Consider the following 15,411-nt stretch of genomic DNA (forward strand, 5'->3'; position numbering starts at 1 on the left):
CCAGCCTACTCCTTAATGTCATTGCTTGTGAAGCCATACACAGGCAGCCTGGACAGTAGTCAGGAGCTGTTCAACTATAGGCTGAGCAAGTGCAGAATGGTGGTAGAATATGCATTTGGACATTTAAAAGTGTACTGATGCGGTTTACTGACTCGGTTAGACCTCAGCGAAACCAATATTCCCATCGTTATTACTGCTTGCTGTGTGCTCCACAATATCTGAGAGAGTAAGGGGGAGATGTTTTATGGAGGGGTAGGAGGTTTGAGGCAAATCGCCTCGCCGGTGATTACACGCAGCCCGACACCAGGGCAATTAGAAGAGCACAGCAGAGAGCGGTGCGCATCAGAGAAGCTCTGAAAACCAGTTTCATGACTGGTCAGGGGGCTACGGTGTGAAAGTTCTGTTTGTTTCTCCTTGATAAAAACCTGCCCCTCTTGGTTCTCTCTACTTCCCTGTAAATAAACCACCCTTCTCCTCCCCACTTTGATCACCGCTTGCAGAGGCAATAAAATCATTGTTGTTCAAAATTCATGCATTCTTTATTACTTTGTCACACAAATGGGGGGATAACTGCCAAGGTAGCCCGGAGGGATGGGGGAGGAGGGGAGAACAAGGCCACACTGCACTTCAAAACTTCTTGAATGTCAGCTTTCTGTTGCTTGGGCAGTCCTCTGAGGTGGAGTGGTTGGGTGGCTGGAGGTCCCCTCATCGCATTCTTGAGTGTCTGGGTGAGGAGGCTATGGAACTTGGGGAGGAGGGTGGTTGGTCACACAAGGGCTGCAGTGGTGGTCTGTGTTCCTCCTGCTGCCTGTCCTGCTCAACAATACGCCGGAGAATATGAGTTTGATCCTCGAGTAGCCTGAGCATTGCTTCCTGCCTCCTTACATCACGCTGACACCACATCTCCTCTCGCTGGTGCCTCCTGTCCTCTCGCTCATTTTGTGATTTCCTGCACTCTGACACTGTCTGCCTCCATGCATTCTGCTGGGCTCTTTCACTGTGGGAGGACTGCATGAGCTCAGAGAACATGTAATCATGAGTACCTTTTTTTTTGCTTTCTAATCTTCACTAGCCTCTGGGATGGAGACGATACAGCGAGCGTTGAAACATTTGCAGCTGCAGGAGGAATAAAAGGGAGAGTAGTATTTAAAAAGACATTTTAGAGAACAATGGGTACACTCTTCCATGGTGAACCAAGCTCTTAACATTACATAGCATCTGTATTTTCTTTACAAGGTCACATTTTGATTCTTATATTGAGGGCCTGCAGGTTTGGTGCGAGAGATCAGACATGCAGCGCCGGCAGGCAACAGAATTTGGCTTGCAGGCAGCCATGGTAAGCGACAGTCTTTTGACTTCTTTAACCTTCATAACACGTGGGAATGGTTTCAAACAGCAGCACCCTCATGTCCCATACCAAGCACTCATTGGGTTGGCCATTTAAAAGGAGGAGCTGCAGTTTTCAGGTTAACGTGCAGCAGAAACCCAACTAAAGCCCTTCACCCAACCCTATTTCCTGGGATGATTGCTTCACCCCGCACTGTGTAGCGCACAGCAGGGACAATTTCTGTTCAGCCACAGGCAAACAATCCAGCAGGAACAGCCACCTCTGAATGTCCCCTTAATAAAATTCCCCTATTTCAACCCAGGTGACCATGAATGATACCACTCTCCTGAGTATAACATAGAGAGATAAAGAACAGAAGTTGCTTGAATGCCAGCAAACACCGGGAACATACGCTGCCATGCTTTGTTATGCAATGATTCCAGACTACGTGCTACTGGCCTGGCATGGTAATGGAGGACGGAATAAGGCTGCCCTCCCCAGAAACCTTTTGCAAAGGCTTTGAGAGTACACCCAGGAGAGCTTCACTGAGATGTCCCTGGAGATTTCCGCTCCATCCCGATACACGGTAACAGACTTTTCCAGTAGCTGTACTGGCCGCAAATGCATCCCAACTCTCCAGGGCAAATTAATCATTAAACTCGCCTGCTTTAAAACTATGTACAATATTTACAAAGGCACACTCACCAGAGGTGCATTCACTTTCTTCAAGGTCCGTGAGCCTGCCTTGGGTGGGTTGGGAGGGTACTGGCTCCAGGGTGATAAACAGTCCCTGGCTGTCAGGAAAAACGTTTTCTTCATTTCCTTGCTGGGTGATAACTTCAAGATTCTCCTCCTCCTCCCCTAAATCTGCATTCTTGTTGCATGAGAGTCCATTAACGGAGTCAAAGCACACTGGTGGGGTCGTTGTAGGGGCACCACCTAGAATGGCATGCAGCTCATCATAGAAGCAACATGTCTGGGTCTCTGCCCTGGAGTGGCCGTGTGGGTTTTTTGGTAGGCTTGCCTCAGCTCCTTAAGTTTCACGTGGCACTGCTGCGGGTCCCTGTTATGGCCTCTGTCCTTCATGCCCTTTGAGACTTTTTCAAATATTCCAGCATTTCATCTTTTAGAACGGAGTTCTGATAGCACAGATTTGTTTCCCCATACAGCGATCAGATCCAGTACCTCCCGTTCGGTCCATGCTGGAGCTCTTCTGCGATTCTAGAACTCCATGGTCACCTGTGCTGATGAGCTCTGAATGCTGGACAAACAGGAAATGAAATTCAAAAGTTCATGGGGCTTTTCCTATCTACTTGGCCAGTGCATCAGAATTAAGAGTGCTGTCTAGAGCAGTCACAATGGAGCACTCTGGGATGGGCTCCTGGAGGCCAATACTGTTGAACTGCGTCCAGCAAGGTCAATTTCAGTGTTAATCCCCTCGTCAGGTAGGAGTACTGAAATAGATTTTAACAGCCATTTAAGTCGACAGAAATGGCTTCATTGTGTGGAAGGGTGCAGGGAAAAATCGATCTGACGCTACTAAATTTGACCTAAACTCGTAGTGTAGACCAAGGCTAAGTGTTAAAGGGCCACCGTCAACATCAAGTCAGGCTTATATAGGAACATACTGCTGCAAGCAATACATAAGACACTATATGAGCACAAGAGTAAATTCAAAATAATACTGTTCTCTCTCTTTTGTTCAGTTTATTGTGTACATTCGATACCAACTGTCCAGTTTCAGTGTTTTCCCTACATAATCACTCATTCGTGTGTGTTGTTTCTGTGGATCTTTCACATAGTAAAAGTAAAGCAGGAGGTGGGAAATAGGAATCTGACTAGTAAACAAAAAATGTCAAGGGAACTCAGGCACAGATGTAAATTATAAAACCACTTTAAATCTACCCAAATTCAGAAAAAAGTACAGAAGACAGTGGCCCTGTAACCTATATTATATTTAAGATACTTCTAAAAAATATTTTAGTAATGGATTTTTCTTTGTACTTTGATTCGGTGATTTAGAAACCCTGTACTATAGTTCCCCTTCAACAAAGCAAGTCCTCTGCCTTTGTGAGCAAGTCTCCACCTTCAAATTAAAGGAAGATTAAATAAATTCTAAAACAGAGTAGAGGGACTCAGATTGACGGCAAAAAATACTGTACTGCCAATGTGTGCGTCTGTCTATAAGGGAGCCCAAGGAATACCTCAGAGGCTCCATAAAGGGCTAAGTTTGATCTGTACAACTTCCCTCTATCCTACTTTCCTGTGACTCAAAAGGCTAAACAAGGCCTCTCGTGCTGCATCTGTTCAGCCAATGGGGCATCCTACTGTAAGGAAAGAGGCTCCCCTTCTATTCCAGAAGCTGAATAACCCACCTCTTCACAATCTGAACTCTGGTCTCTTGCAAAGCAACATACATAGTACTAATAGGCTAACCTATATCGATTATTTTTTTAGACAACGGATTTGTTCTTTAAAGGCCAGGCCTACCAACACTCAAGGATTAAGGAAACCAATCTTTATTAGCCAGTATGTCCAAAATCTTCATTTTAACATCAATACATTCAAATAACGTATCTCCTATATCACACTTATCAGTGCTTCTCTGACACCTTTTCCCAGTTGTCAGAATATTCTTCTCAGACAATAATCCAATTGTACATTTCTCTTCTCAACACTGTGCTCCAGCAGAGGGGCTGATGCTCTTCTGTCTCATTCTGATAGCATTTTAACCCTTTTCCTTCTTCTACCGACTACTTCACAACTGAATAATAACTAATGATATATTCTTATCCGACATTCTGTAAGTTTACAGGCTAGTTTTCAAAATGTAAAAAGTTCGTTTGCATTGTCAAACCCACAAAAGTCACTCTTTTCCCTGTACTTTTTTTTAAAAGTTTTTTTTTTTTAAACAGTAAGGATTTTTAATTGTAGAAAAATATATATATTACTGACCACAGGAAGTACTAACATTTTTCTAATAGTCAAAATAAGACTTGGAGCCATCACCATCATTTCATGTTAACGTGCAAGTTTATATTGTTTAAGAGTACAGCAAGACAATATATCAACAATGCAAGGCCTCTGCCTTCGTGAGCAAGTCTTCACCTTCACATTAAAGGAAGATTAAATAAATTCGATAACAGAGTAGAAGGACCCAGACTGATGGCAAAAAACACTTGCTCTGATGCCTCAAGCTTCCCATTAAAGACAGACTTACCTATAGACAACTACTGTATCCAATATTTACTCCCATTGAACCTTTCACCTTTCCCAGCACAACATATACATTAACTAAAAGAGCAAGTTTCATGTACAAGTTTACTGAGAGTTTTAGAATAGTGACACTCTTGTTTCTCCACACAGTATACATCTCTAATCACCTTTCTCCTGAAGTGTATACTGGTAGCTGTAGGGTCTTGTGAGTTATAAGAAAAACTTTGGACTCCAGTTGAGAAATCAAATTGGCTCATTTCCTCACTCAGACTGCTGTCTACCATATAAGATGCAGAAGGCAAATACTGAGGCTCATCTAAACAAGAAAAATAATCTACTGTTAATCATAACACTAATTAGAGTGAAAGCTGTCTTCAGTGACTACTCAAGAAAAATAACAAAATTTGGTTGCTTAACCAAGGAGGTATTCTAATGAAAGCTAGACCAAGTACAGTGTCTGTTTTTATTTGCATCTGGAACAGTAGTGAGCACATCAGTGGCACTTTTATAAAGGTGGTCACTTGTCCAGGTTTCACTATAAGGAACAGGCCTGTTAACAAATATGATGAATTGGTCTCTCTTTGTATAATTCCTCCACAGATGTAACAAATTTTCTACACATTTATATCGGTTAGCAATTCGTAGTTTCTTGCACTTCAGTATTAGAAAGGCATGGAATGGATCACTTCCCCAGAAAAATAAAACATACTGGAGTGGGAAAATGTTTACTAAATGGTTTCAGATGATGTTAAAATGCAAAAATGCAGTCTCAGTTAGCAATTCTTATACAGTTGTCTGTTTTCTTGGGGCTGTTGAGAAAGAGGAAGGAAATCATACTTTACATGGTCCCATTCTAATTACTGAAAAAAACAGCTTCAGGGCCTCGTGCAGTCAGAAGATGCACAGGCACTGCCACCTGTAGGATCAGCTGCAATTTAGACACAATAATCAGCTTTTCTAGATGCATCTCTACTAAAATCAGCACATTCTATATAAGTGCAACGCAATGGTGAATTGTACATTTAAGGGGAAAAAAAGATAGAAAATTTTAATCATTATAAATGTATGTCATACCTGAGTCCCTATTTACTGCATCCCTGGCTTCCTTCCTAATAGTAATATACTTTTTCTTCCTTTCCATAGGCACCTAGAACACCAACGAAAATATGAGCTTTGAAATTAGTTAAATTTGGTTTTCAAAAAATAACTAGCTGATAAAAGTAAGAGTTCTATTTTGAGTATCTTTTACAAAAAGATTAAATAAAGAATTATATTTATTATCTAGCAAACTCGATAGAACTTTTATTTGTAACATAGCTTTTTAACCAATGCGGGGGGATAAAGTATTCAAGCTATATAAAACGAACAGGAGTTCCAACTTATAAATGCTAATAATCAGTATTACAGAATATATCATATCAGCTGAACTTATGACACTAGAAATGATTTATCTTTGGAATAAATCTGCCAAAACACCACATTAAATGTGTACATCCGACTTGTGCTTTTCATTCCTTGGACTTGGGATTTTCCAGAGACACTGGGATTTTACTATGCAAACTACATAACATTCTAAAGGGTCAGAGATCTCCACTGGTATTTGTCATGGTTTCAAACAGTATCATTTCTTTCTATGCATAATTATGTAACACACACACAGAGCTATGCAATGATTATATAGTATTAAAAGCAATGGCCATTTTCACTGTATTACAATAAAGCACAGAACTTACCTCAACTTCAACAGGAAACGAATACTGGTGCTTCAGATCTAGCAAGTTTTCTAAAATAAACAAGTTCTGTGAAACAAAGCAATTTGGAAAAAAATTAACATACTGTAAACAATAGCTGGGGGACTAGCAACATTTTATTCAAAAGACAACAGTCTATTTCAAATTACCATACAAAATAAGGGATAGTCCATTCCATTACACTCATTTATGAGAAATTACCATTATGCAGACATCTAAGAACAAGTTACTTTAGCTACTTTAAAAGAGTAAGCAAAGCCCTTAACATTATTTTATTCAAGAATATTTCAAAAGGTTGAAGGGCTTTTGTAATATTTAAGCACTTTCCATAACTAGTGATTGAGATAGAGTAGAGGAGATGAATATTGTTACTGTACCCTCACTCAATCATATGCAAAACCTCCAGCAGTGATTCAATTGCCATGCAGGATCAAAGAAAGCCATCTACATAGAATCATAGGACGGGAGGGGACCTCAGATCTTCTGGTCCAATCCCCTGCACTCAAGGCAGGACTAAGTATTATCTAGGGCTGGTCTACACTATGGGGAAAAATCAGTCTCAGATACGCAACTTCAGCTACGTGAATAACGTTGCTGAAGTCGAAGTATCTAAGATCGAATTACTCACGTCCTCACAGCACGGGATCAATGTCCGCGGCTCCCCATGTCGACTCCGCAACTCCATTCGGGTTGGTGGAGTTCCGGAATCAATATAAGCGCATTCTGGGATCGATATATCGTGTCTAGATGAGACGCAATATATCAATCCCCGAGCTATCGATTGCTACCCGCTGATACGGCGGGTAGTGAAGATCTAGCCCTAGACTAGACAGGTATGTGTCTAACCTGCTCTTAAAACCTCCAGTGATGGAGATTCCACATCATCCCTAGACAATTCGTTCCAGTGCTTAACTATCATGACAGTTAGGAAGTTTTTCCTAATGTCCAACCTAAACTTCACTTGCTGCAATTTAAGCCCATTGCATCTTGTCCGAACCTTTGAGATTAACAAGAACAATTTTTCACCCTCCTCCCTGTAACAACGTTTTATGTACCAGAAAACTGATATTCTGCCCCCTCCCTCAGTCTTCTCTTCTCCAGACTAAACAAACTCATTTTTTTCAATCTTCTCTCATAGGTCACGTTTACTAGACCTTTAATCATTTTTGTTGCTTTTCTCTGGACTGTCTCCAATTTGTCCACATCTTTCCCGAAATGTAGGTGCCCAGAACTGGACACAATACTCCAGCTGAGTCCTCCCTGCTTGTTTCCTCTCTCAGTTTCTTACATAACAGCATTATATAGGTTCAATTCTTGGGTTAAAAAGTACAAACTTTCAATTAGTGTCCAAAATATGCTGTATGGACCTTGCAGACCTTTGACATGACAGTAGCCTCCTCATTAAATCTCACCTTTTCCGGTTTTTCTGTGAAGAGAAAACCTTGGTAGAATTTACTTTCAGTGAAGACACAACTGATGACAGCAATGGCACAGTTATATGCAGCACAATGGTACTGTCTCCTCTTCTCCAACAGCTGACTCTCACCAGCCATGTTTTCTGTAAATGCATCATAGCATGACCTTTAAAACAAAACAGGCCAGAAAATATTGTCAAAATCTTTTTTAGAAGGCCATATAGAGTCCAATCCACAGGCCAATGAAAATCAACAGAAAGACTTCCATAGGCTTTGCATCGATGTCATAGCACAGCCTACTGATGCACATCTCAAATATTAATTTGCGTTTAAGTCTTCTCATAGAAATATTTTATTAAAATTGAATCAGCAGCACTACTGAAGCCAAACATTAACTGGTATTTCCACAGTGATCCGCAATGCTAGGGATCTAATACTTTGACGAGTTGAAAACAGACAGAGAACATTTTAGAGACAAGCTCTCAATCCATATCGGAGACTTTCACATACCTCTTATCTATCAAACTATGTGCAAACAGGCCAGGCTGGCTATATATAATAGATTAGCAAAATTATACAAACGATCTAGACTCTCTCAGTGATAAGCCACAGTAAAAGATAAGGGAAATCCACTGAGTCATTTTAAAAGATGCTGAGTCTCACATCTTTCATTAATAAACAAACCAAACAAAACCCTCAGCTGTCACAAACACACCCATGAAAAAAGTGGCACCTACTCTGACAGAAAAGTACTCCAGTTTTTATATCTGAACATCCTCACAACCAGGCATAAATTCAATTCAACACCTTATACTGTGGTTTAAACCAAAACTCAGTTTTCAAATTAATTTTTTCCTTGAATATAATGAACTTTTGCTTTAAACTGCATCTTTATAAAAAATATCTGGCACGAAGACAAAATCGGTAGCAAACAAGTTTATGGAACAATGAGAGCCTTACTTTATTAGTGTCTTGGTAAGTTCATTTCCTTCTACATTTGTGGATCCCTGGTAAGCCTGGTTAATTCTAGAGTCCTTGGAGTAAATATCCTCTTTTGAGAGACGGGAGTACATCACTTCCAAAATCTTATAATACCCCATTTTCTTGGTGATTTGTGTATCAAAAGCAGATTCATTTGACTAAAAACAAAACATGTACAGAAGAAAAGATCACTTAGCTTTTGTCCTTGCAATGGATCTCCAAAAGCTACTCAGTAGAAACTAAACTCTATTTTTTTATTCTACCTACCATATTCTAAAACTAAAATTCCATATCAAAAGTCTCACTGCATAATGTTAAAAATAAACATCCAGACACTAACTACTTTTCATGATAAAATAAAATGTCAATTTTAATTTAAAATTTAATGAGTGCATCTTAAATATTTCTTTGAAGATTCCATAAACATATTTATAGAGTGCATGCAATATTCAACTATTATCCAAAATATAGCTCTAAGGTTTTGAAAAAATGCAGTACCAGTACATACACAAGAGTGCAGGAACACATAAATGCAGAAATAGAAGATTAGGAAACAGAAGAACTAGGTTTTATTTCCATTTGTACCACAGATATATCATATGACCCTGGACAAGTCACAACCTCTGTGCCCACATCCTCATCTGTAAAATGGGGAGAACAGTACTTCCTTACCTCACAGGGGTGTTGGGAGTCTTACTTAAAGGTTTGTAAAGCACTCGGATCTTTGGTTGAGATATATTATCTAAGCACAAACATTATTAAAAATATTTATCAGAAAATATGTCTATGACATTAATGATTAGTGTTCAAAAGCCCACAGCTTTAGATTTTATGGCAATCCCACTGCAGCAAAAAAGAAAAGCCTTAAGTGTAACCTGCATCTGTAACTTTTTATATCAGAGAGAAAGCGGCCCACAGAAATACAGGCTTATAATTCTATTTTTTCGCATTGCAATGAGCCTTCGTATTTATGTATTTTATTTTTAAAAATAGGACCTTGATATGATAATATAAAATAGGAGCCATAAGTGAAATCCTGTCTGCAAAGAAGTCAATGAGAGTTTCACCCTAGGATGGTCAGCACTTCGGTATTTTGAAATAAAAACAGTAAGGATTTTTAATTGTAAGGATTTTTAGTTGTAAATATATATATATATACACACACATATACATATATTACTGACCACAGGAAGTACTAACATTTTTCTAATAGTCAAAATAAGACTTGGCGCCATCGCCATCATTTCATGATCATGTGCAAGTTTACATCATTTAAGAGTACAGTAAGACAATGTATCTTATAGACAGACACACACACACAAACCCCAGTTAAGGTTAGGGCAGGATTTTGTCTTTGACAGGACTTTAAGCCTCTCTGGATATACATAGATGACACTTCTTCTCTTTTTTCATAAGCTACATATAAGTTAATATACAGTAACTTCACAGTAATAACATGTTCAGGTCAGATCCAACACACATTCAAGTCAATGCAAAGACTCACAGTGACTTTAATTTGTGCTCTGTAATGTACTCAAAACTGAAAAAAATTATCTTTATTTGACTGTTGTATTTATAGTTAAGAAAAATATAATCTGTAACATCACAGAACAATATTGGCATTTTAGAGGATTTGTTCCAACCTTAAAGAACAAATGAAGCTCACCTTTGTAAATCTGGTCTTCAGTGTATCCATGGCTTCCAACACAATTTTGCTCAAGAAATCTTTCAGTGCATCCAAGCTGCAGTGCAACAAGAGGGTGAGGAAAGAGCGATCCACAAAGGCTTGTCGAGTGGCATTTGAAAGAAGGGCTTCGCTCTGGAACATTTTGTGCACGGTGTCTAACAGCACCACTTGTTTTTCACAGCTGCTCCTAAGGAGGATGAGAATTTTAGCTGAACCACTCCTATACCAAATTTCCATTTAAATTTTTAACTCCACAACATTTACTTTTTGACTCTCTTCATCAGTCATATCAACTTGGGTTGTAATCTCAGCGGATCTCACATGGTAAGCAAGGTCATCAGCACTGGGGTGGGATACCTATGATACCCAGGTGTTGCAGGAAGCAGTTTTTGTCATTCAGTAAGTGGCATTCTGCTCTTTGGCTACATCTACACTGCACACCACTGTCGGTGCTATGTAGGGTACATTTAGCTATACTCCTCATTAAAAAGGCTGTGTCCACACTGCAGTGTGTAGCTACATGTCAATTATGAAAGGCTCTAGCAGGGTGAGACAACAGGAAAAGGCTTCAGCACCTCCCCATTGCCTCACCCTGCCCAGAATATCTCCCTGTGGTGGAGAAATGCTGGAAAAATAGCAGACTGTACAAGAGTAGCAGATTGCAGAGGCTCTGCTTTGGCTGTAGAGCAGGGTAGGCAACCTATGGCACGGGTGCCAAAGGCGGCACCCAAGCTGATTTTCAGTGACACTTACACTGCCCAGGTCCTGGTCACCGGTCTAGGGGCTCTGCATTTTAAATTTAATTTTAAATGAAGCTTCTTAAACATTTTAAAAACCTTATTTACTTTACATACAACAATAGTTTAGTTATATATTATAGACTTATGGAAAGAGACCTCCTAAAAACATTAAAATGTATTACTGGCACGCAAAACCTTAAATTACAGCGAATAAATGAAGACTCGGCACACCACTTCTGAAAGAAGAACAGGAGTACTTGTGGCACCTGAGACTAATAAATTTATTTCAGTATAAGCTTTTGTGGGCTACAGCTCACTTTTCGGATGCACGGAACGGAACACACAGACAGGAGATATTTATACATACAGAGAACAGGAAAAGGTGGAAGTACGCATACCAACTGGAAGAGGCCAATCAATTGAGATGAGCTATCATCAGCAGGAAAAAAAACCAAACCTTTTTCACTTCTGAAAGGTTGCCGACCCCTGCTGTAGAGAGTCACAGAGTATATACGCAGGTACATACCAGGTATATTCAGGCTTGTCTTTAATTGCCTAAGCAGTGCCTCATTATCTACACTGCTATCTGTACCTGCGCTGTGCGGGGGAGGAAGGGAAGCTGTGTATGTACTCTACATGATACCATAAAAAGCGTGGAGTGTAGGCAAACTTTTTGAGTCATTATTAATTCAGCAACACAGCATGCCATTTGAAGGCATTGGGTTAGTGGAGGTGCTATCTGATGGTTTATAAATGAGAGGTCCAACTCTAGACCAATTGTGGTCATGACAGATTCTACAGCATTCTACAGAACAGTATTAGTCCAAGCATTTTAGTTCAATTCCAGATTGGATAATTACATTCGGTCTACATGATCTTCCCCCTGCATTGTGAATATATGCCATGCTTTTCTTCACTTCCTATCAAGCAATAGTGCAGTGCTGCTGTGTGCTGTTAAACGGAGGCCATAATTCACCCCAAAGACAGCTGCATTTCAGTAGTAGATGACAAATCTTGTACATATGTAATTTTCAAGTGTTCTGGGAGCTTTCAGGACAAAGACCATTACATAAATTCAAAATAGTACTTGCACACATGAGCACTTGAAACACCAAACCATTAAAACCCTGTACCTAGGAAACAAATACCCAATAGCCTAGACATAGGAAGCTTGTTATGTAGAATCATAGAAGATTAGGGTTGAAAGAGACCTCAGGAGGTCATCTAGTCCAAACCCCTGCTCAAACTAAGTCATCCCAGTCAGGGCTTTGTCAAGTCGGGCCTTAAAAACCTCTAAAGATGGAGATTCCACCACCATATACAATTCTTAGAAATATTTAACAGGATTTATATTCTCCTGTCCAGTTTTGCTTAATTTTCTGAAGCAGCCTGAAAGTAAGCAATAGCATTAGCATCAATCACAAGTATAAAGAAGGCTCAAATACTGGAGTCTGATGATCCCTGGGAAAGAAGGTTAGCTGCCCAAACATACTTTGGTGACCTAACTATGCAAAAGCACAGTATCAGATTTTTCAAGATACACATAGCTATCAGTATTGAACATCTAGGCATTTAGACTCCGGTCCTCTGTGTTTATTAAAAACTCAGTTATATCTTTAATAATGTTTACAGAACATTACCTGGAAATGTGGTAGTAAGCAGATAGCAAATAAAAAAATAGAGTCCATTCGTGCACCCACCAAATCATTCACAAAGAGAGAAAACTAGAACTCTTTGAAAAGGACAGCTTTTCAAGAGTCAGCTAGGTTGGAGCTATGCTTCATTTGGTCTTTTGCTTTTTGGACAACTGGAGAGACGTACCTGATCTCCAAAGAGGAAGGAAAAGAGAAGGACTTGATTACTGCCCAGCACCTATTGGCATGGTAAATTTTGGCTTGTCAGTGATGTAGTTTTGCCACATATTGGCTGTTATTCTGGATAGTTACATAAAACTAAAAACAAACAAAACTGAAATCTGGACATAAATGAAGACTTCAAGTCAGGAAACCTTAACACACTCTTTTCTTAATACCACATTTGTAAATGATTCTTATTGTCCTAGTAAAACTCATTCCCCATAAATTTGCACAAAGTAATTATTAGTAGTCTTCTTATGAAAAATGTTAACTCTGTTAAATATACAATTGGAAGATCAACTGAACATCCCTGGGTGCATGTTTTCCAAGATGATTATCTTAATTTGAATTGTATTGGAAGAGACTCAGGGCTGGTCTACACTGAGGGAGGAAATCGATCTAAGATACGCAACTTCAGCTACGTCAAGAGCGTAGCTGAAGTCGAAGTATCTTAGGCCTAGTCTACACTACGCGTTTAAACCTACTTTAGCAGCATTAAACCGATTTAACGCTGTACCCGTCCACACAACGAGGACCTTTATATCGATATAAGGGGCTCTTTAAATCGGTTTCTGTACTCCTCCCCGACGAGAGAAGTAGCACTAAAATCGGTATTACCATATTGGATTAGGGTTAGTGTGGCTGCAAATCAATGGTATTGGTCTCCGGGCAGTATCCCACAGTGCACCACTGTGACCGCTCTGGACAGCAATCCGAACTCAGACACACTGGCCAGGTAGACAGGAAAAGCCCCGCGAACTTTTGAATTTCATTTCCTGTTTGTCCAGCTTGGAGCTCTGATCAGCACGGGTGTCGATGCAGTCCCAAATTCAAAAAGAACTCCAGCATGGACTGTACGGGAGATACTGGATCTGATCGCTGTATGGGGAGACAAATCTGTTCTATCAGAGCTCCGTTACAGAAGACGAAATGCCAAAGCATTTGAAAAAAATCTCCAGGCTATGATACAGAGTCCACAGCACAGTGCTGCGTGACATGCGTAACGGAAAGCCAAAGAATCAAATGGACACTCATAGAGGGAGGGAGGGGGTACCAAGGACTCCAGCTATCCCACAGTCCCCGCAGTCTCCGAAAAGTATTTGCATTCTTGGCTGAGCTCCCAATGCCTGTAGGGTCAAACACATTGTCCGGGGTGGTTCAGGATATATCTTGTCAATTTACTCCCCCTCCCCCTTTGTGATAGAATAGGGGGGGAAATCGTTTTTTGACTTTTTTATGACACCCAATGTATACTGCATGCTGCTGGTAGACAGGGTGCTGCAGCAGTAAACAGTAGCATCCTCTCTCCTCCCCTTCCCAGTCGCAGATGATACAGTGCAGTAGGACCGATAGCCATCCTCGTCATGAGCCCGTGAGTGCTCCTGGCTGGCCTCAGGTGAGGCCAGCCAGGGACGCCTGGGTAAAAATAGAAATGAAGTGGTCATTTTTAGGAACGAAGGATTCCCGGTCATTCCCAGTAGATGGTACAGAACGGCTGGTAACCGTCCTCATCATAGCAATTGGGGGCTGAGCTCCATCAGCCCCCTCCCTTTCATGTGTAAAGAAAAGATTCTGTACTGCTTGGACTATCGTAGCAGCTGGAGGCTGACTCCCTCTCATTTTATCTCACTAAAAAAAGTCAGTGTTTCTTATTCCTGCATTCTTTATTACTTCATCACACAAATGAGGGGGACATTGCCACAGTAGCCCAGGAAGGTTGGGGGAGGAGGGAAGCAACGGGTGGGATTGTTGCAGGGGCACCCCCCGTGAATGGCATGCAGCTCATCATTTCTGCAGAATCTGACATGGAGCAGCTGTGCTCTCTGGTACACTGGTTCTCTAGTACACTTGCCCCATATTCTAGGCAGGACTGACTCTATTTTTAGATATCATAAAGGAGGGATTGACTCGGGGAGTCATTCCCATTTTTGTCTTTGCCCCTGGCTGAGATTGGCTGGGGGCGCACCCATGACAGCAGCAGATGGTACAGAATGACAGATAACTGTCATCTCATTGCCAATTTACAATGGCACAGCAGACGGTACAGAACGACTGATAACCATCTCTGCTATCATGCAAAAGCAAACAAATGCTGCTGTGTAGCGCTGCAGTATCACCTCTGTCAGCGGCATCCAGTACATATACGGTGACAGTTAAAAAAAAGCTGAACGGGCTCCATGGTTGCCGTGCTATGGCATCTGGCAGGGCAATCCAGGGAAAAAGGGCACGAAATGATTGTCTGCCGTTGTTTTCCCAGAGGAAGGAATGAGTGACGACATTTATCCAGAACCACCTGCGACAATGATTTTTGCCCCATCAGGCACTGGGATCTCAACCCAGAATTCCAAGGGGTGGGGGAGACTGCGGGAACTATGGGATAGCTACAGAATAGCTACCCACAGTGCAACGCTCCGGAAATCGACGCTAGCCTCGGACCA

The 15,411-nt window shown here is 40.8% G+C and overlaps 1 protein-coding gene across 4 annotated transcripts in view; it reads right to left on the reverse strand.

Annotated features, from left to right (window-relative positions):
* PRKDC (protein kinase, DNA-activated, catalytic subunit) overlaps positions 1-15,411 on the reverse strand; it is a 197,150-nt gene that overhangs the window by 103,901 nt on the left and 77,838 nt on the right. For 3 of the 4 annotated variants that reach the window (XR_007772788.1, XM_050941896.1, XM_050941898.1), the window contains exons 41-46: positions 10,357-10,564; positions 8,670-8,848; positions 7,707-7,875; positions 6,277-6,342; positions 5,618-5,690; positions 4,711-4,859 (exon numbers count right to left, since the gene is read on the reverse strand). Coding sequence is in view for 3 of the 4 variants with exons in the window: in XM_050941896.1 (XP_050797853.1) it covers positions 4,711-4,859; positions 5,618-5,690; positions 6,277-6,342; positions 7,707-7,875; positions 8,670-8,848; positions 10,357-10,564 (844 nt within the window). In the remaining variant the exon portion in view is untranslated. The remainder of the gene's footprint in view (positions 1-4,710; positions 4,860-5,617; positions 5,691-6,276; positions 6,343-7,706; positions 7,876-8,669; positions 8,849-10,356; positions 10,565-15,411) is intronic. The other variant, XM_050941897.1, reaches the window with a different exon arrangement.

This window comes from Gopherus flavomarginatus, chromosome 2 (genome assembly GCF_025201925.1).
Source record: "Gopherus flavomarginatus isolate rGopFla2 chromosome 2, rGopFla2.mat.asm, whole genome shotgun sequence".
NCBI lineage: Eukaryota > Metazoa > Chordata > Testudines > Testudinidae > Gopherus > Gopherus flavomarginatus.